The following is a 26107-nucleotide window of genomic DNA, read 5'->3' on the forward strand; positions in this document are numbered from 1 at the left end:
ATATGTGACACATGTTCTGCTCACGATGGCAGCCCCTTCCCCATCGTCAGAGCCTTAAGCGAGGAACAGCACGCAGCTGAGGTGGCAACACTGTAGCGCTGCGCGACAGGTGCCTCATAAACAAGCGTTGCCAGTGTCGAGGTGTGGCACGGCACAGCACCCTGACCTGCTGTCGTCGAGCAGTTGGTGCAGCGCGTCGCTCAGCGACTCGCGGCTCAGGTCCTGGTAGAGCAGCTTGAGGCCGTGGCCCGCAGCGACCACGCGGTCCGCGTTGAGGAACTGGTCGGCGAACATGGGCATGCACAGCATGGGCACCCCTGCCGCCACCGCCTCCTGTGTGCCCATCAGCCCCGAGTGCGTGATGAACACGCGCACGTTCGGATGGTCTGCAACCGAAAAGATTATTTTATGAGGTATTATTTGCAATCATAGCCCCTGTGTATCTATCAATCTCTTGTTTCAAACCAGGTAAGCAAATTGTGTGTAAATTTATAGCACATAAGAATTTTTAAAATTTCCTGAGAGATTAAAAGTGCGTCCCAGAACAGGACTCGAACCTCGGACATGTTCCTTTTTGCAGGTAGTACTGTTACTAGCTGAGCTATTCAGGCTCGACTAATGGCTGCAGTCCTGCCAGTACCTGCATCCTCTTTACAAACTTTACAGAAGCTCTGCTGCATAAAGCGTCGGACTAGTACTCCTGACAGATAGGATGTCACGGAGAATTGGCTCAGCTGCAGAGTCGGTGTCTTTCCCAGAATCAGTCTTTCCAGCACAGTGCGCCCTGTCCTGAAGTTCGCTGGTTACAGTGAAGCTGTGCGGAGGGCCACGTCTCAGATCTACGATGTCGCCTTTCGTGGGCAATGCTGCCAGCAACTGAGACACCCAGGTGCGGCCAGGGACCTACCCTTACATCATTAATTCCACCAGGTCATCTTTTGTACATATCTAGGATCGTTAGGAAGGAGATTACTGACGAAAGTGAAATTGTGAGGTTGAGTCGTTAGTCTTCTCTAGGTCTCCACTCAGGCAGGTCACTGCCCGCAAAAACCGAGGATCGAGGTACAGTTCTGGTCCAGCATAGAGTTTTAATTCTTTGGGAAATTTTAGAACAGCATACACTCTGCTGCAGAATCAAAGTGTCATTTTCACCAGTTTCAGCTGAATTATGTAATCATTGCTAATGTAACACACGGTAGAGAAACCGTTTTCCTAATACAGAAGACAGCAAAATTCTTGAGGATTTTGTGTATGGAAATGTAGTGATGTCTTAAAACAGAATGTCATCTATAAACCGTCGGAAGACGGATTATACCGGATTGCCAAAATGAAACTAGCCTATGAAAGTGGAACCGGACAGCATGATGAATATTATGCAGTCGTTCTTCGCTGTAATAGTGGCCTGGTGCTCTAGTGTACCAGATCGACTCAGTGGTTGCATCGGATGGTCACATCATCTTTACTTGTGTGCAGCGTAGCCAATGTTTACAAGGTACCTGGTATCTGTGCCATCTCTCTTCCTGTCTATTAAACAGCTTTATTACACTTTCATAATTGTGTAAAACAGCATAAACAACAGCGGAAATCTATACCTGGTCGACTGGTGGAACAATGTGAAGCTGGAATTCCCCAAAGACAATGATCAGCCAACAGCTCTTGTAATTCAGAAATGGGTAACTACCTCTACGAAACTAACAAGAGACCAGATAGGCATTGTGCAACTTAATACTAATGAGTCGATGTGCGAATTCAAATTTTAACATAGAGTGTACAAACGTGCAATCCGGGAGTGTACTGGTGACTTTGAGTTAGCAGTAGCAGCACGCTCTGTCTCTAAGTTTACCATTAGTCCAGTCGATGGCAATTTTACAAGTGGCCGCGAGACTATCGGGATTCGACCATCGATCATCGGCTCTTCGTGGGAATCACATTTTTGCTATACAAGGTCGATGGTAATCTCCTCATACACCGTCGCCGAGATAAACGGTGGCTCGAAACGTACAGCGTGCCATAGATACAAGCTGGTGAGAGCAGTGTTTAGCTTTGGGAGACATTCTCCTCTGCGCTTGCACGGAACCTGTGGTAGTAACCGAAGACATGCTGACAGCTGCGAACCACTCGCATCCCTTCATGCTTGATGTCTTGCTGGACGGCGATTCCATCAGTACAATCGTCCACGTCTCGGGGCTAGGACTGTGCTACAGTGCCTTATAGCGAACCCACTTTGATGTCGCGGCGACCAAATTCGTCTGATGTAAATCCTATGTAACCCATCTCGGTCGTCGGTCGCCATCACCGCGTAGGCAAATCAGTGGCCCGTTATTTACGCGCCACATACGTGCACAGACAGACCAACAAGTTGTCAGATCCCTGATAGGCAGTATCAGTGATTAATTTCGTTCCAAAGACGGAAAAGCAAGCTATTAAGCAGGTAGATATAATGTTTTGGCTCATCAGTGTATGAAGAAGAGGTGCACGTGGGACGACTAAGTGAGACTGTGTTGGGTGAGACTGCTACAATGGATATATTGTACTACTATTTTTGTTATAGAGAAGTGATGGCTGTTGTAAAATGCAGCCAGAAAGAAAGGAGCAAGTTTACAGGTGTAAGGCTCGATGGATAAGGCTACCATTGTAGAAAGATACCAGTGCTGGGATACAGCATAGTGTGATAACTTTCACGTGGATTCCAGCCTGTTCCTGAGATGGTGGAAAAGAACGAGAGAAAGCGGAAAACTTAGGAGGGGCCGTTTGGGGATGTCCCACCTAGATCAAGCCTGGCCTGAAAAATACGGTGTGAAACTTGAAAATGGAATCGACACTCGATGGCCCCTACCCTTTCAGAGAACAGAGAGGGCAGCGCAGTCCCGCTGATTTCATGTAGGCTACTAACGCACTATAAACATGAACACCTGTGGTTGTGCCCTATTAACTCCAAACTTGCATGGACCACTAACAGAGGGTAGAGAAGACAATTGAGCCGTGGGCGACTCGTGTTCATGCCATTTATTGTTTGTCATCTTCTATTACGGTACTGCCGCCTCGTTTTCTTATTCCATTTACTGGCGTCACTAACTTCCTGCCTTACTTGCCCGTGAGTGGCAGCAGTAGTGCTTGTTGATAAGTGCACTATCGTACCATCTCTGGAGCGACCGACAGTGCTTCTGGGTCGTCGTGTCTGGAAGTCAGCTGGAGACGGACCAGCAGCAGCAGTGCAGTCGGGGCAGGGAACAGCGTCGGGCACCGAGTGCCAGTGTCGTGCGGACAGCCAGTACTTGCCGACCGCTGGCGACACACGTGTACCATCCGACCGAAGACGACTGGAGCGGCAACGGCCGTCGGTTGGTCGTTCGGTCTGTCATCTCATCGGCCGACCTGTACTGATATTTTGACCGTTTCCGGGTTTTAGGCAGTTGGTCAGTTGGGACAGACCAGCGAGGAAGTCTCCGTGGCGCGAGTCAGGCTGGAGCCACTGGCGGTGTGCATTCACGGTTGGAGTTGTGAGGCGCCTCTTGCGAGGGTTACGAAGTTCGTCGCCCACCGATCCTGGACACTAAAGTTGAGTGCTCACTTAACCTACTATCAAGCCTCAAATGCTGTCACATCTTTTCGTTTGATCCTGGTTGTCGCTTTCTGCGAGATTCCTGCGAGCAACAATGTGTGTGCATTGAAGTCAGCTAGAATTGCAGCCGACCTGCCTGTGTGGAGTTTTACTTATTTAATTCATTCCTTAACTAATGACGTGTACCAGCAGTGTCTTCTGCCTCGTAGCCGTTGATATTCTAGTTACCTGCCCTGATCGTTGACGTAGTTTTCGGAGGTGTATTTTCCTCGTCGTGTTGATGCTGTCCAGCACGGCGTGTAGTTCGACAGCTGAGGTGTTGTTGGCAGTTTTGGGTGTTCATTCTGACTTGATTGGACTGGGCACCAATATTCAGAACATTGTGCTATCTTGTTGTCGTTTTCTGGTCGAGTGGAGCGGAACTGATCTTGTTGGTTGATTCGACAGTTGACGGTCGATGTGGTTGCCTTCCGATTAAGAGGTTGTCGGTCTGGCTACCTGTCTCACCTAAACGTGCGTTAGTGTTACCTTCCCAGGCCGATCCTTGGAACCTCCTGAGTGTCGCTACTTGTGTTTTGCATAGTGATTTCTGTTTTAGTCTTAAGTACTGTGTGTGGCCTTCAGCGGAGTTTCAGGTTAATAAAATTGCGAGGCTTTTCTTCTTAGGTCTCAAGCCACAAAAAAAATTGTTTCTTGTATGGTATGTGGCCTTCAACAACGTTTCAGCCTTTCAAAATTAAAATTGAAAGTTCCTTGTGCCTAGGCCTTAAGCTGTAAATTTGTTTCAAGTTGGTATGTGGCCTTCAGCCGAGTTTTCAGCCTTTTCAAATCAAAAGTTGAAAAATTTTGTCTAAGCCTTAAGCCGTAAGAAATAATTTCTAGTTTGTACGTGGCCTTCAGCCGAGTTTTCCAGCTGAAATTAAAAGTTGGAAATTTCTTTGTCTGGGCTTTAAGCCGTGAGATTGTTTGGGTTGTGTATGTGGCCTTCAGCCGAGATTTATGTGAAGCAGTTTAGGACACTTCCCCCATGAACCATGGACCTTGCCGTTGGTGGGGAGGCTTGCGTGCCTCAGCAATACAGATGGCCGTACCGTAGGTGCAACCACAACGGAGGGGTATCTGTTGAGAGGCCAGACAAACATGTGGTTCCTGAAGAGGGGCAGCAGCCTTTTCAGTAGTTGCAGCGGCAACAGTCTGGATGATTGACTGATCTGGCCTTGTAACATTAACCAAAACGGCCTTGCTGTGCTGGTACTGCGAACGGCTGAAAGCAAGGGAAACTACAGCCGTAATTTTTCCCGAGGACATGCAGCTTTACTGCATGATTAAATGATGATGGCGTCCTCTTGGGTAAAATATTCCGGAGGTAAAATAGTCCCCCATTCGGATCTCCGGGCGGGGACTACTCAAGAGGACGTCGTTATCAGGAGAAAGAAAACTGGCATTCTACGGATCGGAGCGTGGAATGTCAGATCCCTTAATCGGGCAGGTAGGTTAGAAAATTTAAAAAGGGAAATGGATAGGTTAAAGTTAGATATAGTGGGAATTAGTGAAGTTCGGTGGCAGGAGGAACAAGACTTTTGGTCAGGTGATTACAGGGTTATAAATACAAAATCAAATAGGGGTAATGCAGGAGTAGGTTTAATAATGAATAAAAAAATAGGAGTGCGGGTTAGCTACTACAAACAGCATAGTGAACGCATTATTGTGGCCAAGATAGACACAAAGCCCATGCCTACTACAGTAGTACAAGTTTATATGCCAACTAGCTCTGCAGATGATGAAGAAATTGATGAAATGTATGACGAGATAAAAGAAATTATTCAGGTAGTGAAGGGAGACGAAAATTTAATAGTCATGGGTGACTGGAATTCGTCAGTAGGAAAAGGGAGAGAAGGAAACATAGTAGGTGAATATGGGTGGGGGGGAAGAAATGAAAGAGGAAGCCGCCTTGTAGAATTTTGCACAGAGCATAACTTAATCATAGCTAACACTTGGTTCAAGAATCATAAAAGAAGGTTGTATACCTGGAAGAATCCTGGAGATACTAATAGGTATCAGATAGATTATATAATGGTAAGACAGAGATTTAGGAACCAGGTTTTAAATTGTAAGACATTTCCAGGGGCAGATGTGGATTCTGACCACAATCTATTGGTTATGAACTGCAGATTGAAACTGAAGAAACTGCAAAAAGGTGGGAATTTAAGGAGATGGGACCTGGATAAACTGAAAGAACCAGAGGTTGTAGAGAGTTTCAGGGAGAGCATAAGGGAACAATTGACAGGAATGGGGGAAAGAAATACAGTAGAAAAAGAATGGGTAGCTCTGAGGGATGAAGTAGTGAAGGCAGCAGACGATCAAGTAGGTAAAAAGACGAGGGCTAATAGAAATCCTTGGGTAACAGAAGAAATATTGAATTTAATTGATGAAAGGAGAAAATATAAAAATGCAGTAAATGAAGCAGGCAAAAGGGAATACAAACGTCTCAAAAATGAGATCGACAGGAAGTGCAAAATGGCTAAGCAGGGATGGCTAGAGGACAAATGTAAGGATGTAGAGGCTTGTCTCACTAGGGGTAAGATAGATACTGCCTACAGGAAAATTAAAGAGACCTTTGGAGAGAAGAAAACCACTTGTACGAATATCAAGAGCTCAGATGGCAACCCAGTTCTAAGCAAAGAAGGGAAGGCAGAAAGGTGGAAGGAGTATGTAGAGGGACTATACAAGGGGGATGTACTTGAGGACAATATTATGGAAATGGAAGGGGATGTAGATGAAGATGAAATGGGAGATAAGATACTGCGTGAAGAGTTTGACAGAGCACTGAAAGACCTGAGTCGAAAGAAGGCCCCGGGAGTAGACAACAGTCCATTAGAACTACTGATGGCCTTGGGAGAGCCAGTCATGACAAAGCTCTACCATCTGGTGAGCAAGATGTATGAGACAGGCGAAATACCCACAGACTTCAAGAAGAATATAATAATTCCAATCCCAAAGAAAGCAGGTGTTGACAGATGTGAAAATTACCGAACTATCAGTTTAATAAGTCACAGCTGCAAAATACTAACGCGAATTCTTTACAGACGAATGGAAAAACTGGTAGAAGCCGACCTCGGAAGAGATCAGTTTGGATTCCGTAGAAATGTTGGAACACGTGAGGCAAAACTAACCTTACGACTTATCTTAGAAGAAAGATTAAGAAAAGGCAAACCTACGTTTCTAGCATTTGTAGACTTAGAGAAAGCTTTTGACAACGTTAACTGGAATACTCTCTTTCAAATTCTGAAGGTGGCAGGGGTAAAATACAGGGAGCGAAAGGCTATTTACAATTTGTACAGAAACCAGATGGCAGTTATAAGAGTCGAGGGGCATGAAAGGGAAGCAGTGGTTGGGAAAGGAGTGAGACAGGGTTGTAGCCTCTCCCCGATGTTATTCAATCTGTATATTGAGCAAGCAGTAAAGGAAACAAAAGAAAAATTCGGAGTAGGTATTAAAATTCATGGAGAAGAAGTAAAAACTTTGAGGTTCGCCGATGACATTGTAATTCTGTCAGAGACAGCAAAGGACTTGGAAGAGCAGTTGAACGGAATGGACAGTGTCTTGAAAGGAGGATATAAGATGAACATCAACAAAAGCAAAACGAGGATAATGGAATGTAGTCAAATTAAATCGGGTGATGCTGAGGGGATTAGATTAGGAAATGAGACACTTAAAGTAGTAAAGGAGTTTTGCTATTTAGGGAGTAAAATAACTGATGATGGTCGAAGTAGAGAGGATATAAAATGTAGACTGGCAATGGCAAGGAAATCGTTTCTGAAGAAGAGAAATTTGTTAACATCGAGTATAGATTTAAGTGTCAGGAAGTCGTTTCTGAAAGTATTTGTATGGAGTGTAGCCATGTATGGAAGTGAAACATGGACGATAACCAGTTTGGAGAAGAAGAGAATAGAAGCTTTCGAAATGTGGTGCTACAGAATAATGCTGAAGATAAGGTGGGTAGATCACGTAACTAATGAGGAGGTATTGAATAGGATTGGGGAGAAGAGAAGTTTGTGGCACAACTTGACTAGAAGAAGGGATCGGTTGGTAGGACATGTTTTGAGGCATCAAGGGATCACAAATTTAGCATTGGAGGGCAGCGTGGAGGGTAAAAATCGTAGAGGAAGACCAAGAGATCAATACACTAAGCAGATTCAGAAGGATGTAGGTTGCAGTAGGTACTGGGAGATGAAGAAGCTTGCACAGGATAGAGTAGCATGGAGAGCTGCATCAAACCAGTCTCAGGACTGAAGACCACAACAACAACAGTTTAGGACAAAGCCTTTAGCCTAATTTAGTTGAAATTTAGAAGCTCTTCCATTTAAGCCTTAAGCTGTAAAATTGTTTTCTGCATGCTGTGTGGCCTTCAGCCGAGTTTTAATCCCTCTTAAATTAAAAAGTCAAAATCCTTGTCTTGCCCTTAAGTCATAAGATTGTTATTCTTTAGTATGAGGCCTTCAGCCGAGTTTTACACGAAATATTTTGAGATAAGGCATTCAGCCTTTTTAAATTGAAAGCTCTTCTTCCTACGTCTTAAGCTGTTAAATTGTTTTGTTGATATGCGGCCTTCAGCCGAGTTTTCAGCCTATTTAGATTAAACATTGAAAATCTTTGTCTCGACTTTAAGCCGTAACACTGTTTTTTATTAATGTGAGGCCTTCAGCCGAGTTCTATGTGAAAAATTTGAGCTAAGGCTTTCAGCCTTTTTATATTGAAAATTAAAAAATTCTGAAGAAGTGAAGCCTCCAGAAGAACTCGTGTACCTCAATTCCTTGATTAGGCCTTATGCCTTGGATTTTCGATGTGGCCTTCAGCCGATCTAAATTAAATCAAATGAGGTCTTTCGTCAAAACCTTGAGAGTTTTTGATTCTTCCTTGTGTAATTGTTTTAAGAAATGAAGTTTATATGTGACTGCAGCTGACAGAAACTTATTTTGGCCAGTTCCACAAATATAACGTCATCCGCTCTGTCCTGCTAGCCCAGGGATTTCAAATGTTTCGTGGACAGAGTAGCAGAGACGTGCTGACAGCAAAACCCGCGAGATTATGTGACTTACTAAATGAGTCTTGTGTTATTATGAGCCGGCCGGAGTGACCGAGCGATTCTAGGCTCTACAGTCTGGAACTGCGCGACCGCTACGGTCGCAGGTTCGAATCCTGCCTCGGGCATGGATGTGTGTGATGTCTTTTGGTTAGTTAGGTTTAAGTAGTTCTAAGTTCTAGGGGACTGATGACCACAGCAGTTAAGTCCCATAGTGCTCAGAGCCATTTTTTGTTATTATGAGTATTGAGGTCGGTTAATAAACAAGGTAAACCTACTAGGATGGTGTCAGTTCAGATAATTTGCGGCAAAGTCGTGGAGAGAGGCCGTATAGTCCTTCCAAGCTGTACAACGTGTTGAACGTTTGGTGTCAGCGCCTAGCGGCAGTGGTTGTGCCGATGATACATAGTGTTATGCGTAGGGCCCTTCTGTCACGCCTCATCATAGTGCATGTTGTAATGGAAGGCTCAAATGGCGGGAAGAATGACACTAAGGTAGGTCATTTGTACCGTATAGTTGGTAGGCACGACCTTCCTCATCCCAGATACTCTGTGTGTTTGCAACGACCGTAAATCTTTGGTGTAGGAACACTGGAGAATGCAGTGCTCTTTCTTTTTATGTAACTAGCAGAATGGTGCAATGGTTGAGGCACTGGACATTCGTTCTCGAGCAGAGGATGTGAGGTATCACGTGTAGCCGTGATTCGCGTAACAGGATTGTTCCAGGCACCACAGCAATCCCCAGCCCGTGACCACTGCTGGAAGCGGCCGTGATTTGTTTCCTGTGTGCGTGGCGAGATGGGCGCTCTCTACCTGACAGCTCCCACCTCCCCTCTCACACACACTTCGATTAAATACTGCAGAGAAGCTACATCGGCATCTGTGCAGGAGGCTACAGGCAGTATAACGCTATGTTATGTTTCAGGTCGCGATGGAGAAAAACTGGACTCTCTCACCTCCCAAACACTAGGAGATGGCATTAGTGGTACATCCATTTCATTGCATAGTGGCTCGTTCACTAAATATATAAGGTAAGATCGTGTGGGAGAGGAGTGCCCCCCAACCAGTTGCATGCCCCTTCATGAATTCCACAGAGGAATAATTTAGGATTCATTAAGGATCAGTGGCTTATGCTGAATGATCTGGCGCCTGAAAACGTCCCAGATGTGTCCCACTGGGTTCATATCAGGAAAATTTGGTGGAAAAGACTAGGGAGTTTCTGTATCAAGCTCTTCAAACCGCTGTAGCACAATTCTGGCACTGTGAGGTCGGACAGTTATGCTGCTGAAAGATGCCTTTGCTGTCGGGAAAATCATGAAGCATGAATAGGCGCACGTGATATGCAATAATAGTCACGTAGTACACAGCTGACACAGCTGTTATGGTACCTTCGATTAGCATCACGCATCCCATGGAAGCCTAGATAAATGTCCCCCAGGCAATGTCTGTGGAGTGCCACATGTTTCGAGGACCAAATTGCCTGGATACTGGCGTATACACATACGACCACCGACCTGGTGGAACAAAAAACGTGCTTCATTTCTCCATTGATCTACAGTCCTATATCAATGATTCCATGCCCACTGCAATCGTTACTGACGATGCTGTTAGGTCAACACGGAAACAATGCACGCTGGATGGTGTGCTCCAAAGCAGGTACACCAGCACTGCATTGTGTGGTCAGATCTGCCCACGTCGACGCACATCCTGCTTTATGAAGGGGCAAACCTCCGACCCCTATACTCTGTGATGGGGTGTGGATGACCAACACCTCGTCCTCTGCTCACGGTTTTAACGACTTTCAACTACTTTCCAAGGGCGCCCACTACAACAGGACACGAATGCCCACCAGCTCTTGAGATATTCGTTCCAAAGCACCAGGCCATAAGAATCTTTCGTTTGTCAAAGACGCTTATGTCAATAGATTTCCTCTTTTACAGCCCATACCGTCGCTAGAATGATTCTTCACACATCTCGGTTACTCTTCTCCAGGTTTCTAGCCTAGTTAGTGGGTGGTGAACGATTTCACCATGCGATACTGCCTGTTTTTCTATTATAGTCACGTACTGACTTTCATTCGTCTCTTCTCCGTTTATGTCCATTTATTCTCACGTCACATGCCCACAAGGCCAGCAGATGGCACAGAACGTCGCAGCGAGTGGTGGTCGTAGTGTTTTGGCTCGCACTGCAGAAAGACGACAAGTAGCGGAGCAGAGAGACAGCTTCTAAGCCAGTCGCGGCAAGCACACTCACTGAGCACGTCGTTCTGCGGCAGCCAGCGGCGCGCCAGCACGTTTGGCGGGAGCTCAGGCAGTCTGTCGGGGTCGGCTCTCCACAGGACGCGCTGCTGCAGCCGCGAGAAGGCGTCCAGCACGGCCCGCAGCTTCTGCGGCGAGAACGTGTCCGGCCGCACCATCGTGCCCAGGCTGAAGTACACCACGCCCTGGGGGCTGCCGTCCAGCCATGCTTCCAGCTCCTGGAAATACGTCACCCTGTACACAACTGCTTAGTCGACGTCTGCCAGATAATATATGTTGTTTATATATCAAGCAGAGTGTATGTGTGTTCGTGTGGGATCTCTTCCGAAACCTATGGATCGATTTCAACGAAAATGGGCATATAAAAAGCAGGCCTTGTAAATATCAACACTGTTTGGTTTATAAGCAATATAGCCCCAACAGGAGCAGTGATACCTGAAAAAACGTGTTTTCCCAGCCTCTGGCTTATGCCCTGCACAACAGGAATGTTTCATGGAAACAGTATTGGCCTACCAAATCAACCTGCTTTGCAGGGCAGCCTATATGTCAGGGGCAAGAAACAGTTTTCCAGGCTCTAGTTTGGATAGAGGAGGGGACAGAAAAGTGAAGGAAAATGAACAGAGACAGCGGAGGAGGGGGACATACTTGAGGTAGCAGGTAGGTCTAGGAGGGTAGCGGACAAGTGGAATAAGAAGATAGGCAGGGGTGGTGGAGAGGGGGAGGAGGACATGGTCAGAGGGAGGGAAAGGAAGGTATGGCGAGAGAGGGGCAAACAGTGAGTAAGGAGGAGGTGAAGAGACAGAAAGAGTGGGGAGGAGGTAATAGGTAGAGGTGGGAGAATGTGGTGGACAGACAGAGGGGGAAAGCGATGGACACACAGAGAGGGGCAGGTGGAGGTGTGTTCAGTACCTGTGCCGATCGCATATGCAGGTGAACCCGTGAGGAAAGTCTAGTTATTAATAACAGCAGTTGGGGTTGCATGCTTCTGTGGAAATATTGTAACCAACATACCGCTTCTATACAGACTCTTACGACAACAGTTTTGTGAATATAAGAAGTATCTGTAAAGTAACCTCCATTTTCTTGTTGGCTTGAAAATAGTACTAGAACAACCGCTACAGTGAATCACACAGCAGCTCAGAGTCCTCAGAGCTGCAATAGCTACAAGCTACACTGCCTCATCATCATCTTCGGTATCCATTTAAAGTTACAACTGAAAATCAACCTAATGTGAAAACCATTCTGTAATACCGATTTTATTGAAGAGCGCGAAGTGGTTGAAACAAGTACTCACTACACACAGCGCTCTGAAGCATCCATGTGTGCTGTCACACTGTGCGGCAGCATCTGTATCGAGTGCTTCAGTTATTAACAGAAGAAGTCAGCTATATAAGCCACTGCTTCAAAAACGAATACCGTAAAGAAAATAATTTCATGTGTGTGAGATATAATAATTTTATCAGCTGGAATGAAAGATCCTGGTTCAGCTTCTTATTTATTTGCCAACTATTCCTGCCTAAGCTCCAAGTAAGAGGTACAATTCTTAATATCGTTGCAGTTTTAGAGAATAATCATTTTTGTGATAAGATGGCTGAAGTATTATGTAAACCTGCTTATGAGAAATCTTCCTCTATTATCACTAAATAAGGTGTTAATATTGACAAATCAGTCTAGAATGCAACTGTAGCGGTGTAAAATCCCATAAGGCTATTCTTTTCACTTCAGCTTTGATGATTTTTAGTTTGCTTAAGTGAATCTCTTAGTATATTAAGGTTACAGCACCACTTAAATTAATCCCGGTTTTGAAATTAGTACCATCAGTGGTACTACGGAAATTAATTTTTGAGGCTTAAAATTTACCAATCACGAATTTGCTATACATGGTGAGTCACCTAACATTACTGCTGGATATATTTCGTAAACCACATCAAATACTGACGAATCGATTCCACAGACCGAACGTGAGGAGAGGGGCTAGTGTAATTGGTTAATACAAACCATAAAAAAATGCACGGAAGTATGTTTTTTAACACAAACCTACGTTTTTTTTAAATGGAACCCCGTTAGTTTTGTTAGCACATCTGAACATATAAACAAATACGTAATCAGTGCCGTTTGTTGCGTTGTAAAATGTTAATTACATCCGGAGATATTGTAACCTAAAGTTGACGCTTGAGTACCACTCCTCCGCTGTTCGATCGTGTGTATCGGAGAGCACCGAATTAAATAGCGATCCAAAGGGAACGGTGATGGACCTTAGGTACAGAAGGGACTGGAACAGCACATTACGTCCACATGCTAACACCTTTTTATTGATCTTTTTCACTGACGCACATGTACATTACCATGAGGGATGAGGTACACGTACACACGTGGTTTTCGTTTTCAATTACGGAGTGGAATAGTCTCCCGACATGTCAAGCCAATAGATGTTCAATGTGGTGGCCATCATTTGCTGCACACAATTGCAATCTCTGGCGTAATGAATGTCGTACCCGCCGCAGTACATCTGGTGTAATGTCGCCGCAGGCTGCCACAATACGTTGTTTCATATCCTCTGGGGTTGTAGGCACATCACGGTACACATTCTCCTTTAACGTACCCCACAGAAAGAAGTCCAGAGGTGTAAGATCAGGAGAACGGTCTGGCCAATTTATGTGTCCTCCACGTCCTATGAAACGCGCGTCGAACTTCCTGTCAAGGGTCAGCCTAGTGTTAATTGCGGAATGCCCAGGTGCACCATAATGCTGATACCACATACGTCGACGCGTTTCCAGTGGGACATTTTCGAGCAACGTTGGCAGATCGTTCTGTAGAAACGCGATGTATGTTGCAGCTGTTTGGGCCCCTGTAATGAAGTGAGGACCAATGAGGTGGTCGCCAATGATTCCGCACCATACATTTACAGTCCACGGTCGCTGTCGCTCTACCTGTCTGAGCCAGCGAGGATTGTCCACGAACCAGTAATGCATGTTCCGTAGATTCACTGACCCGTGGTTTGTGAAACCCGCTTCATCGGTAAACAGGTAGAACTGCAACGCATTCTCTGTTAATGCCCATTGACAGAATTGCACTCGATGATTAAAGTCATCACCATGTAATTGCTGATGTAGCGACACATGAAACGGGTGAAAGCGGTGACGATGCAGTATGCGCATGACACTACTTTGACTCAGTCCACCGGCTCTCGCAATGTCCCGTGTGCTCATGTGTGAGTTCGTGGCAACAGCAGCTAACACACCAACTGCACCCGCTTCTCCTGTGACGGGCCTGTTACGGAACCGTTTGCGTGCTACGGCCATACCTGTTGCATACAGTTGGCGGTAGATGTTTTGCAATGTGCGGCACGTTGGATGCTCTCTGTCCGGGTACCGTTCTGCATACACCCTGCAGGCTTCAGCTGCACTTCGTCGACACTCGCCATAGATGAGTGTCATCTCCGCCTTTTGAGAGTTCGAATACACCATGGTCACAGTTCCTACAACACTACACTATCACAGACGTCTGGTAACACGGTCTACTACAGTTGGTCTGCGTGCGGAGACGAATGCAGAATAACAAAAGCAGCAAGCGCTACATGCGGACACTGCGACAGCTAGACCAAACCACAACAGTGCACTACAGCCACACTCGTAAACACGGTCGTCATCGTAAACATGTCCCTGCAGATACTGCTCGTCGACCGTGGCCCGTGTTTGTTACAAGACGCAACTGAACGTCGGAGGTTTCAAGCGTCAACTTTAGGTTACAATATCTCCGGATGTAATTAACATTTTACAATGCAACAAACGGCACTGATTACGTATTTGTTTATATGTTCAGATGTGCTAACAAAACTAACGTGGTTCCATTTAAAAAAACGTAGGTTTGTGTTAAAAAACATATTTCCGTGCATTTTTGTATGGTTTGTATTAAACAATTACACTAGCCCCTCTCCTCACGTTCGGTCTGTGGAATCGGTTCGTCAGTATTTGATGTGGTTTACGAAATATATCCAGCGGTAACGTTAGGTGACTCACCCTGTATACGCTGCAAAGAAAGCCGACAATATAATCTATATAAACTACTACACTGTATCGGTTCTTAATGAAAATATAATTGTTATTAGGTGATGATAGAAGTAAAAACACTGTGAATTAGAGTTATATTTCTCTTCCTTGCTGAGTAAATTAGATTTATGAACAATAAAATTATTTGTGGACGTATGTACCGTCTTTGTAACTAAATGAAAGGCGCTATTTTACCATATGTAGTTCGTTTCTGTCATTGATGAAGCATCTTCAGTGGCTTGTGAATACATGTTTGTTTATATATACACTGGTGAGTCAAAACATGATGACCACTACCCATCGCGAGACTGTATGCAGTCTGGTGGCACTGAGGGCACGCGACGCACTCTAGCACAAAGGCGGAAATTCGGCGACTTACGAGACTGAAAAAGGCCAGACTATTGTGGCCTAGCGTCTAGGAACGAGCACTTCGGAAACGGCGAAGCTGGTCGGCTGTTCCCGTGCTACTGTCACGAGCATCTGTGGAAAGTGACTGAAGAATGCTGAAGCCACGAGTAGGCGACAAGAAGTTGGACGTCCATACCTCATCACAGAACATAGGGACCGGAGGCCTGCCCGTTCTCTAAAGCAGGAGAGGCGGCGATCTGTGGCAGATCTGACGTTAGAGTGCAGTGCTGGCGCAGGCACAAGTGTTTCGGAGCACACCGTTCAGCACGCAGTGTCGAACACGGTCTTCCGCAGCAGAGGACCGCTAAGTGTTCTGATGTTGACCCAACAACGTCGTCAAGTATGACTACAGTTGGCACGAAATCATCGAGATTGGACCGCGGATCACTGGAACCGTGTCGACTGGTCGGATGAGTCCCGTTTGTCGGTGAACGAGGTCGACGGTCGTTTCCAGATACGCCAGTGTGCAGGCGAACGGCTGCAGCGCGCCACGGACGCAGGCCGGTAGGAGCAGCGTTATGTTGTGGGGGACGCTCACATTCACTTGGACTTCCATTGGACCTGCGGTAGAAGTTGAAGGCACCGTGAAAGCTGTGATTGATGTTTTGCTCAACAGTGATGGCATCTTCCAGCAAAATAACTGTCGGTGCCACAAGTTCAGAATAGTGCTGCAATGGTTTGAGGAGCATGATAGTGAATTCACGTTGATGTCTTGGTCATCAAATTCGGTTTATGGAGTCCAATTAAACCCAAATGGGACGCTATCGGTCGCAAGCTCCGCGCCCACAAACCAACCGCCCGTAAATTACGGGAAGTGCGTAACCTATGCCTTGGCATCTGGTGCCACAAAGCTCCGGAAACCTATCGAGTACTTGTCGAATCCATGGCACACAGAATCACTTTTCAATTGATTTCCAGAACTGGACCAACACGCTTTTAAGTAGGTGGTCAAAACATTTTGGCTCATCAGCATGTATAGTAAATGCATCATGTAGTAGTTACATGTACGTTAATATGTTACTTTTTCAGCACAAGATTCATGAGGGTAAGTTATCGTTTGGTTTTATGATTTTGAATGTTGGTTGTTTGTTATCCTGGAGATGGGTTTACTCGGTATCCATCTGCAGTACGGTACACATGACCTAACAATATTAGAAATCATAACACTAACCTATAATTTAATCTCATGAAACTAGTGGTGCAAAAGTTTTATATATTTGTAACAGCTAAACAAATAAATTCATCACCTTTTTCCTTTTCCATCGTTCCTTAGTTACTTCAACATTCATGGAGATATGATCCACCTTTGCAACTAGATGAAAGGCACTTGTTATTTGTCACACATAATTCGCCTCTTTTATATATAAGCATTTTGAGTGGCCTGTAATATATGTGCTTGTGGAAAAAAAAAAAACTGCCTTTCATCTAGTTGCAAAGATGGATCATATCTGCATGAACTTTGAAGTGACTAAGGAACAATCATCATCATCATCATTTAAGACTGATTATGCCTTTCAGCGTTCAGTCTGGAGCATAGCCCCCTTATAAAATTCCTCCATGATCCCCTACTCAGTGCTAACATTGGTGCCTCTTCTGATGTTAAACCTATTGCTTCAAAATCATTCTTAACCGAATCCAGGTAGCTTCTCCTTGGTCTGCCCCGACTCCTCCTACCCTCTACTGCTGAACCCATGAGTCTCTTGGGAAAACCTTGCTTCTCCCATGCGTGTAACATGACCCCACCATCTAAGCCAGTTCGTCCTGACTGCTACATCTATAGAGTTCATTCCCAGTTTTTCTTTGATTTCCTCATTGCGGACACCCTCCTGCCATTGTTCCCATCTACTAGTACCTGCAATCATCCTAGTTACTTTCATATCCGTAACCTCAACCTTGTTGATAAGGTAACCTGAATTGAACCAGCTTTCGCTCCCATACAGCAAAGTTGGTCGAAAGATTGAACGGTGCACAGATAACTTAGTCTTGGTACTGACTTCCTTCTTGCAGAAGAGAGTAGATCGTAGCTGAGCGCTCACTGCATTATCTTTGCTACACCTCGCTTCCAGTTCTTTCTCTATGTTGCCATCCTGTGAGAATATGCATCCTAAGTACTTGAAACGTCCACCTGTTCTAACTTTGTTTCTCCTATTTGGCACTCAATCCGCTTATATTTCTTTCCCACTGACATTACTTTCGTTTTGGGGATGCTAATCTTCATACCATAGTCCTCACATTTCTGATATAACTCTCAAATATTACTTTCAATCGAATGTGCCATCACAACTAAGTCATCCGCATATGCAAGACTGCTTATTTTGTGTTCACATAGCTTAATCTCACCCAGCCAGTCTATTGATTTCAACATATGATCCATAAATAATATGAACAACAGTGGAGACAGGTTGCAGCCTTGTCTTACCCCTGAAACTACTCTGAACCATGAACTCAATTTACCGTCAACTCTAACTGCTGCCTGACTATCCATGTAAAGACCTTTAATTGCTTGCAAAAGTTTGCCTCCTATTCCATAATCTCTTAGAACAGACAATAACTTCCTCCTAGGAACCCGGTCATATGCCTTTTCTAGATCTATAAAGCATAGATACAATTCCCTGTTCCACTCATAACACTTCTCCATTATTTGCAGTAAACTAAAGATCTGGTCCTGACAACCTCTAAGAGGCCTAAACCCACACTGATTTTCATCCAATTGGTCCTCAACTAATACTCGCACTTTCCTTTCAACAATACCTGAGAAGATTTTACCCACAACGCTGATTAAAGAGATACCTCTGTAGTTTGTGATGTCCTTAGGTTAGTTAGGTTTAACTAGTTCTAAGTTCTAGGGGACTAATAACCTCAGCAGTTGAGTCCCATAGTGCTCAGAGCCATTTGAACCATTTTGAACCTGTCCCGACTCCCAGGCCATTTCAATTATGGCTGTTCATATACTTTCCGGGATGTGAGGTCGTGGTCCAAGAACTTTTCTGCTCCTTACGTTTCGTCCAGGACTGCGCTGGACTTCCTCAGAGGCGCTGCTCCGCTGAGTTGCCGACTGACTGGTCGGGTGTCTGAGAGCGGCTTATATATTGTGAGAACGGGGGGCGTGGTTCAGGTGACACGTGATGAGCAGTGATAATCCATAGCAAAGGTAAGGTTGACTATCGATTACCACCTTGTCGAAGATAAAAATTGTTAGCAATTTTGTAGAGCCACTGTCCATATATCGCTAAGTTTCACAGCCTCCTCTTTCCTATTAAAGTTATCGTGATGTTTATAAATTTCAATAGCTTCTCTATATAGCCGTGGATTTAACGTTGTAGATAAAACTTCGGTATCCGAAAACTTCACTTGGTGGTTGTCTGGTTGAAGGGCATGTTCCGCTACAGCTGATTTTTCTATTTTTCCAAGTCGACAAAGACTTTTATGCTCTTTCAGTCGCGTGTTTACGCTTCTTTTGGTAGTACCAATATAAACTTTACCACAGGTACATGGAATTTTATACACACCACATGTCGACAGGGGAGGGCGTTTATCCTTCACAGATCGTAGTACTTGACTTATTTTCTTTGTTGGTTTAAAGACAGGTTTTATGTCATGTTTTCGTAAAATCTTACCGATCCGATCTGTTACTTTTTTAATAAAAGGGAGAACTGCTGTATTTTTCTGTCGTTGTGGTTCATTCTTATCTTTTGGTCTTCTATTCCTTGGACGCAAAATTCTATTTATCTCTTTTCTTGAGTAGCCGTTTTTTTCAAAAGCCTGCTTCAGATGTTTCACTTCAGCATCCAAATGTTCAGGTGTACATATCCGTTCCGTTCGATCGACAAGACTTTTTGTGACACCCCTTTTTTGTTGAGGATGATGATTAGAATTTTTATGTAAATATCTGTCCGTATGTGTTGCCTTCCGAAAAACTTTATATTCCAAGCTTCTATCGGACCGTCTCATAACTAAGACATCCAAGAAAGATATTCTGTTATCTTTTTCTATTTCCATGGTAAACTGTATTTTTGGGTGAATTTTATTTAGATAATCAAAGAAATTTCTCCATGGAGAAATCTGAACAATCAGCCCTAGACAAAGCTCCATGGAGAAATTTGAACAATCAGCCATAGACAAAGCTAATAACAAACCATCTCGTTGGTATCGATATGTAGATGACACATTTGTGGTTTGGTCCCATGGCAGAAAGGCCTTGGACGATTTCTTTGATTATCTAAATAAAATTCACCCAAAAATACAGTTTACCATGGAAATAGAAAAGGATAACAGAATATCTTTCTTGGATGTCTTAGTTATGAGACGGTCCGACAGAAGCTTGGAATATAAAGTTTTTCGGAAGGCAACACATACGGACAAATATTTACATAAAAATTCTAATCATCATCCTCAACAAAAAAGAGGTGTCATAAAAAGTCTTGTCGATCGAGCGGAACGGATATGTACACCTGAACATTTGGATGCTGAAGTGAAACATCTGAAGGAGGCTTTTGAAAAAAACGGCTACTCAAGAAAAGAGATAAATAGAATTTTGCGTCCAAGGAATAGAAGACCAAAAGATAAGAATGAACCACAACGACAGAAAAATACAGCAGTTCTCCCTTTTATTAAAAAAGTAACAGATCGGATCGGTAAGATTTTACGAAAACATGACATAAAACCTGTCTTTAAACCAACAAAGAAAATAAGTCAAGTACTACGATCTGTGAAGGATAAACGCCCTCCCCTGTCGACATGTGGTGTGTATAAAATTCCATGTACCTGTGGTAAAGTTTATATTGGTACTACCAAAAGAAGCGTAAACACGCGACTGAAAGAGCATAAAAGTCTTTGTCGACTTGGAAAAATAGAAAAATCAGCTGTAGCGGAACATGCTCTTCAACCAGGCAACCACCAAGTGAAGTTTTCGGATACCGAAGTTTTATCTACAACGTTAAATCCACGGCTATATAGAGAAGCTATTGAAATCTATAAACATCACGATAACTTTAATAGGAAAGAGGAGGCTGTGAAACTTAGCGATATATGGACAGTGGCTCTACAAAATTGCTAACAATTTTTATCTTCGACAAGGTGGTAATCGATAGTCAACCTTACCTTTGCTATGGATTATCACTGCTCATCACGTGTCACCTGAACCACGCCCCCCGTTCTCACAATATATAAGCCGCTCTCAGACACCCGACCAGTCAGTCGGCAAGACTCAGCGGAGCAGCGCCTCTGAGGAAGTCCAGCGCAGTCCTGGACGAAACGTAAGGAGCAGAAAAGTTCTTGGACCACGACCTCACATCCCGGAAAGTATATCAACAGCCATGTCACCCGGTCGTGAAAGCCTTCATTCTACATTTCAATTATCCTGTGTAGCCATTTAAGACCTGACATCCCACTACATTTGATGAGTTCCGACTTAATTTCATCCACCCCAGCTGCTTTATTGCACTGCAATCTATTGACCATTTTCTCCACTTCCTCAAATGTGATCCTTTCTCCATCATCATTCCTATCCCATTCTACCTCGAAATCTGAAACATTACTGATCGTATTTTCACCTACATTGAGCAACTCTTCAAAATATTCCCTCCATCTGCTTCAAGGCATCCACAGGATTCACCAGCAATTTTCCTAACCTGTCCAAAATACTTGTCATTTCCTTCTTACCTCCCTTTCGAAGACTGCTAATTACACTCCAGAATGGTTTTCCAGCAGTTTGACCCCTAGTCTCCAACCTGTTTCCAATGTCTTCCCAAGATTTCTTCTTGGATGCTGCAATTATCAGTTTGGCTTTGTTTCTTTCTTCAACATGACTTTCTCTGTCTACCTGAGTTCTAGTATGTAGCCATTTTTGATACGCCTTCTTTTTCCTTTTACAGGCTGCCTTGTCTGTGTCATTCCACCAAACTGTTTGCTTCCTCCCACTTTTACACACTACTGTTCCAAGACACTCTTTAGCCACTTCTAGTACTGTGTCCCTGTACCTTGTCCATTCCTCTTCCAATGACTGTAATTGACTACATTCAACTAACTGGTACCTTTCTGAGATCGCTGTTATGTACTTGTGCCTGATTTCCTTATCCTGAAGTTTCTCCACTCTTATCCTCCTACATATGGACCTGACCTCCTGCACTTTCGGCCTCACAATCCCAATTTCACTGCAGGTTAAATAATGATCAGTGTCATCAAAGAATCCCCTGAATACACGTGTGTCCCTCACAGCCTTCCTAAGTTCCTGATCTGTTATTATATAGTCAATGACAGATCTGGTTCCCGTGCCTTCCCAAGTATACCGGTGAATGTTCTTATGTTTAAAAAAGGAGTTTGTGATTACTAAGCCCATACTGGCACAGAAATCCAAGAGTTGTTTCCCGTTCCTGTTGGCCTCCATATCCTCTCCAAATTTACCCATAACCTTTTCATGCCCTTCTGTTCGATTTCCAATCCTGGCATTAAAATCACCCATGAGCAGAACACTGTCCTTGTCCTTTAACATCACTGAGTGCCTCATAAAAACTATCCATCTTATCTTGATCTGTCCCTTCACAATGCGAATATACTGACACAATCTTAATTTTATTGCTAGACACTGCCAAATCTATCCACATCAGTCGTTCGTTTACACACCTTATTGCAACTACGCTGGGTTCCATTTCTTTCCTGATGTAAAGCCCTACACCCCATTGTGCTATTCCTGCTTTGACTCCTGACAGGTAGACCTTGTATTCTCCCACTTCCTCTTCTTTCTCACCCCTTAACCGAATGTCACTAACAGCTAAAACGTCCAGCCCCATCTTACTTGCAGCCTCTGCCAGCTCTACCTTCTTCCCAGAGTAGCCCCCATTGATATTAATAGCTCCCCATCTCATTACCATTTGTTTGCCAAGTCGTATCTTAGGAGTCCCTGGTTTGTCAGTTAGAGGTGGGACTCCGTCACCTCCAAAGGTCCGAGGCATTTTGCTCTGATTGTTGCCAGCATCATATTTAAAGTACCAGGGAAGCAGGTTGCTAGCCTTACTTGCCCCGAGTCCCATTGAGTTTTACCCCTAACGGTTGAGGGACTAACCAGTTGATTTGGTAGTCTTTGCCGTATGAGCACAAAGGTGACCACGACTCAGAATATATCCGAGGTGCCCAGCCTTATTCCAAAGTAACTGGTATCCTGACTGTTGGGACCACTTACTTGGCCACTCATACGTTGCCCGTGGTTCATGAACTAGGACATGACTACAGGAACCCACACCATGAACCAACTAAGGAACAATGGAAACAATGGAAAAAGAAAAAGACGATACATTTATTTGTTTGCTGTTATAACATTAATTAGTCATAATAGAGAATAAATGAAAAATCTAGCTCTCACACACTCTGCATCAAATTTATGACTGAACACATAATTGTCTAGTTGATCAGTACGCCAAATGTTATTGTAGTGACATTTGATTAAAGTCTCTTAAATTACTAATAACTATTCTCAGAAAAGTAATTGTAGATATAAATTTTCTTATTTTAATTCCATAGAATGACATCGTATCTGGTGCTATATCTGAGATGTTGTTACATAAATCAATTAGTTCATTTTCTTGACAGCATAACTTCTGGAAATCAGGTTTGGAATTTTGCAGTCGCAGTTTTCAGTAATGGTCCAGGTCTGATTGTTAGTCAGCCCCACTCTCCTGGACATTTTCATTTGAGTTAATAAAATTAAAATAAAATGATACTGATGTCATTGTTTGAATAATACAATTTTAAGTGATGATTCATTTATAACAATGGTTTGATTATTTGCTGCCAGGTGATAATGACAGCGAGTTGATTTCTAGTTCTATTTAAACTTCCATTCAGGAATTTGATTAGATAAACAAGATCACTCCTGTCATCAGTGTTTCTAGGAAGAAAGGGTATCCAGATGTTTTTAAACATTAAAAAGCAGATGACTGATACCTTTATAAATGACGAATGAAACTATTACCTCCTATTACCTCAATTAGCTTGCCTTATTTAAATTATATTAAGTTGTATGATGCACTTTCTTGTTTCATACCACATTCTCTGTCTAATTCTCTCTCATTTAAAATTAATTGACATAATTTGATTTTATTTATGCTAGGCGTTTAATTACAGCTGTAGGCATAAATTATGCTGCTAGTAAATTAATTGGTTGCTCGAAAATCACTTGACAATTAATTCAAATCGCTGTATTATAGGGCATTAAGTTTAAGAAAACTTGCACACAATAGAAAGGAAAAGTGACTAAATAAATAAAATTGAAACATTTGAAACAATAAATTAATTAACAAGTAAAATACATATTACTAAACTTATAAAATGACAAAATAACTAACAAAAGTAAAGGAAATCATTACAACTATAATAAAAAGATGATCTGTCACAGAAGAACAAATCAGTTTTCTTAATTACCCTCAGATCTGACGAGATTAAACAAGTAACTTGTGCCTCATACAGGCCAAACGACTGAATGTGATGGGTGAAAGTGTTGTTTGTCAATGGTGTTGCTACTTTAAGAGTGGAAGGACCAATTTTGAATGTTCATGATGTCGTCAGAAGTGACTGTATAGCTGTAGTCAACAACGAACTGGTACTGAAAATTGACTGAATGGTTCGTGAAAACTGGCGCTTTACGTTATATCATAAACCTTCTTGAAATTTCTTGGGGCGTTTTGCGTGAGGTAGTGACTAAACGATCTCAGAACTACAAACTCAATGTTTGACTGCTTTTCTCAACTTCCTTTTTCGTTTTGATGCTGAAGAAAGAGGCGTACTAGTAACGGGACGTGAGTTCCCTATGCTACTGCAGAGAATATTCAGTAGTCAACACTATGGGATCATCCTAACTCGTTCACAAAAACGAAGAAAATGACGCTAAACATTGTCGGACAGAAAGGTCATGATCACTCTTTCGTTTTTGGGATGCTAAAGTCATCATGTTTTTGGTTTTATTGAAAGAGAAAGGAAAATGAATTCTAGGATGTTTATGACGCGATAAGAAAATTGAGACCAGGCTTTTGAAAGAATCTGAACACTCTCTTCTTTACCAGTGTTGAGTTTTTGCACATCATTTATCGGACACATTCTGTGCGACAGACAGAAAAGTGATTAGGTCATTTAAATTGTGACGTTCTTGAACATGAGTTACAGTGCAGGATCAGTTCCAAGTGATTTTCATCTCTTCGTGCGCGTAAAAACATGCCTTAGTTCTAATACTTAGTCACTGCCAAAGAAATACAAGATACTGTCACAGTCTGGCTGAAATCTGTGGCACAACAATTACAGTGAGGAGGAATTTGTCAACTCGCTAAGAGCTATGATAAATCTGAATAGCGCTTATGCAGAGAAACGTCATAAATGTGTGGCGTAGTTGTGACGCTCTGTAATAAATTTCCTTTAATTGCTTTCCTGATAGGTCTCGAACATCACAATAAGCAGTCTTTGGTCTCCTTGCAGTGTCTCAGGCCGGAGCGTTAAGATCTCTCGTTGAAACCTCTTCCAGTCCTTTGCCTCTTTGCCTACACACGAATATCTGCCCATTGATTTGTAGCAGTGCAGCATGGTTATGTTGTGTGAGTAGTGTAATTTCTGGTTTATCCCCCATTCCTTCACGTTGTCTTACGTCTAATATTAGCCCACTGCACTGCATTCTGTAAGAACCCTATGTACGTTGCATACACTATGTTTGCTGCTTGCTAGTGAGCCCGATTTCAGATTTGGCATCACGCAAGTAAAACTGCTATAACTGTCAGAATGACCGTGGAGAAATCTTGTTGCCATCTTTGGACACACTTAAGATCTAAAAACAGACATGACCAGTATGGATTCCACACAGAACTAAAGTACTGCAGATGAGACCTCCCCGAAAACAGTATGCTACTTACTCTACTCTCCTTGATCTGCCCTTAAACGTTTAAGTACCTGGAGGAGTACATCATTTGCCTTGTAGGTTACACTCCTCACATGTATACCCAAATGTAGCTTCCCAGGAAACATAACCCCAATGCCTAGGGAATTAGCTGACTCTACAAGGAATTCTTCTCCTACATTAGAGGCGAATTTTGGTTTGAATCTTCACGAGCAGAAGAATACCAACTGGCTACTCAAAACACTGATGCTCATTCCATTCTGATTGACTCATTTCTCTACTGTAACAGAGTTTAGTAATCACCTAATTACCTTATTCTACGACCTACCAACAAATAGTTTGCAAGCACTTTCATATTGGAGACGTGCGTATGTCGCTAATGTAGAATATATGCACTAGTGGTCTCTGCACACTACTGTGCGACGCCTATGCCAATACTTCCAGTTTCTCCGTACCTCTTCCCCTACCTGTAATCTCTGTGTGCTACCCTTCGAAACCTTCAACCTGTCCTCAATTCCAACATCTTTTACTGTAATTTCCGTATTTGAAGCTCCAGATGAAATTTATCAAAGACCTTTGTCAGGTACACAGTGATGAAAACTAGTTTCCCATTGGCCCACATTTAATGTACCTCTCGTATATTGTACGTAGCTTGTAGGCTGGTTTTCACGTGCGTGTTGTTCCCCGAATCCACACTGTATTTTCTTAAGCCAGTGTGACTGGTAGATATATTTGATTACTAGCATTTCGACAATTACTCTTGGGAAACGGATAGCAAGCAAACGAACGGAAACTGACGTTTTACTAAAATTTGTTGCCTAGTCACCCAGAGATGAGCTGCCACTTAACAGGCAAAATGTTGTACGCTGCCTAATAA

At 43.4% G+C, this 26107-nt stretch overlaps 1 protein-coding gene across 1 annotated transcript in view; it reads right to left on the reverse strand.

Annotated features, from left to right (window-relative positions):
• LOC126263619 (UDP-glycosyltransferase UGT5-like) overlaps positions 1-26107 on the reverse strand; it is a 169216-nt gene that overhangs the window by 28364 nt on the left and 114745 nt on the right. Inside the window, exons 7-8 of the mRNA XM_049960705.1 lie at positions 10898-11120; positions 167-386 (exon numbers count right to left, since the gene is read on the reverse strand). Coding sequence (XP_049816662.1) covers positions 167-386; positions 10898-11120 — 443 coding nt within the window. The remainder of the gene's footprint in view (positions 1-166; positions 387-10897; positions 11121-26107) is intronic.

This window comes from Schistocerca nitens, chromosome 6 (assembly GCF_023898315.1).
Source record: "Schistocerca nitens isolate TAMUIC-IGC-003100 chromosome 6, iqSchNite1.1, whole genome shotgun sequence".
Lineage (NCBI taxonomy): Eukaryota > Metazoa > Arthropoda > Insecta > Orthoptera > Acrididae > Schistocerca > Schistocerca nitens.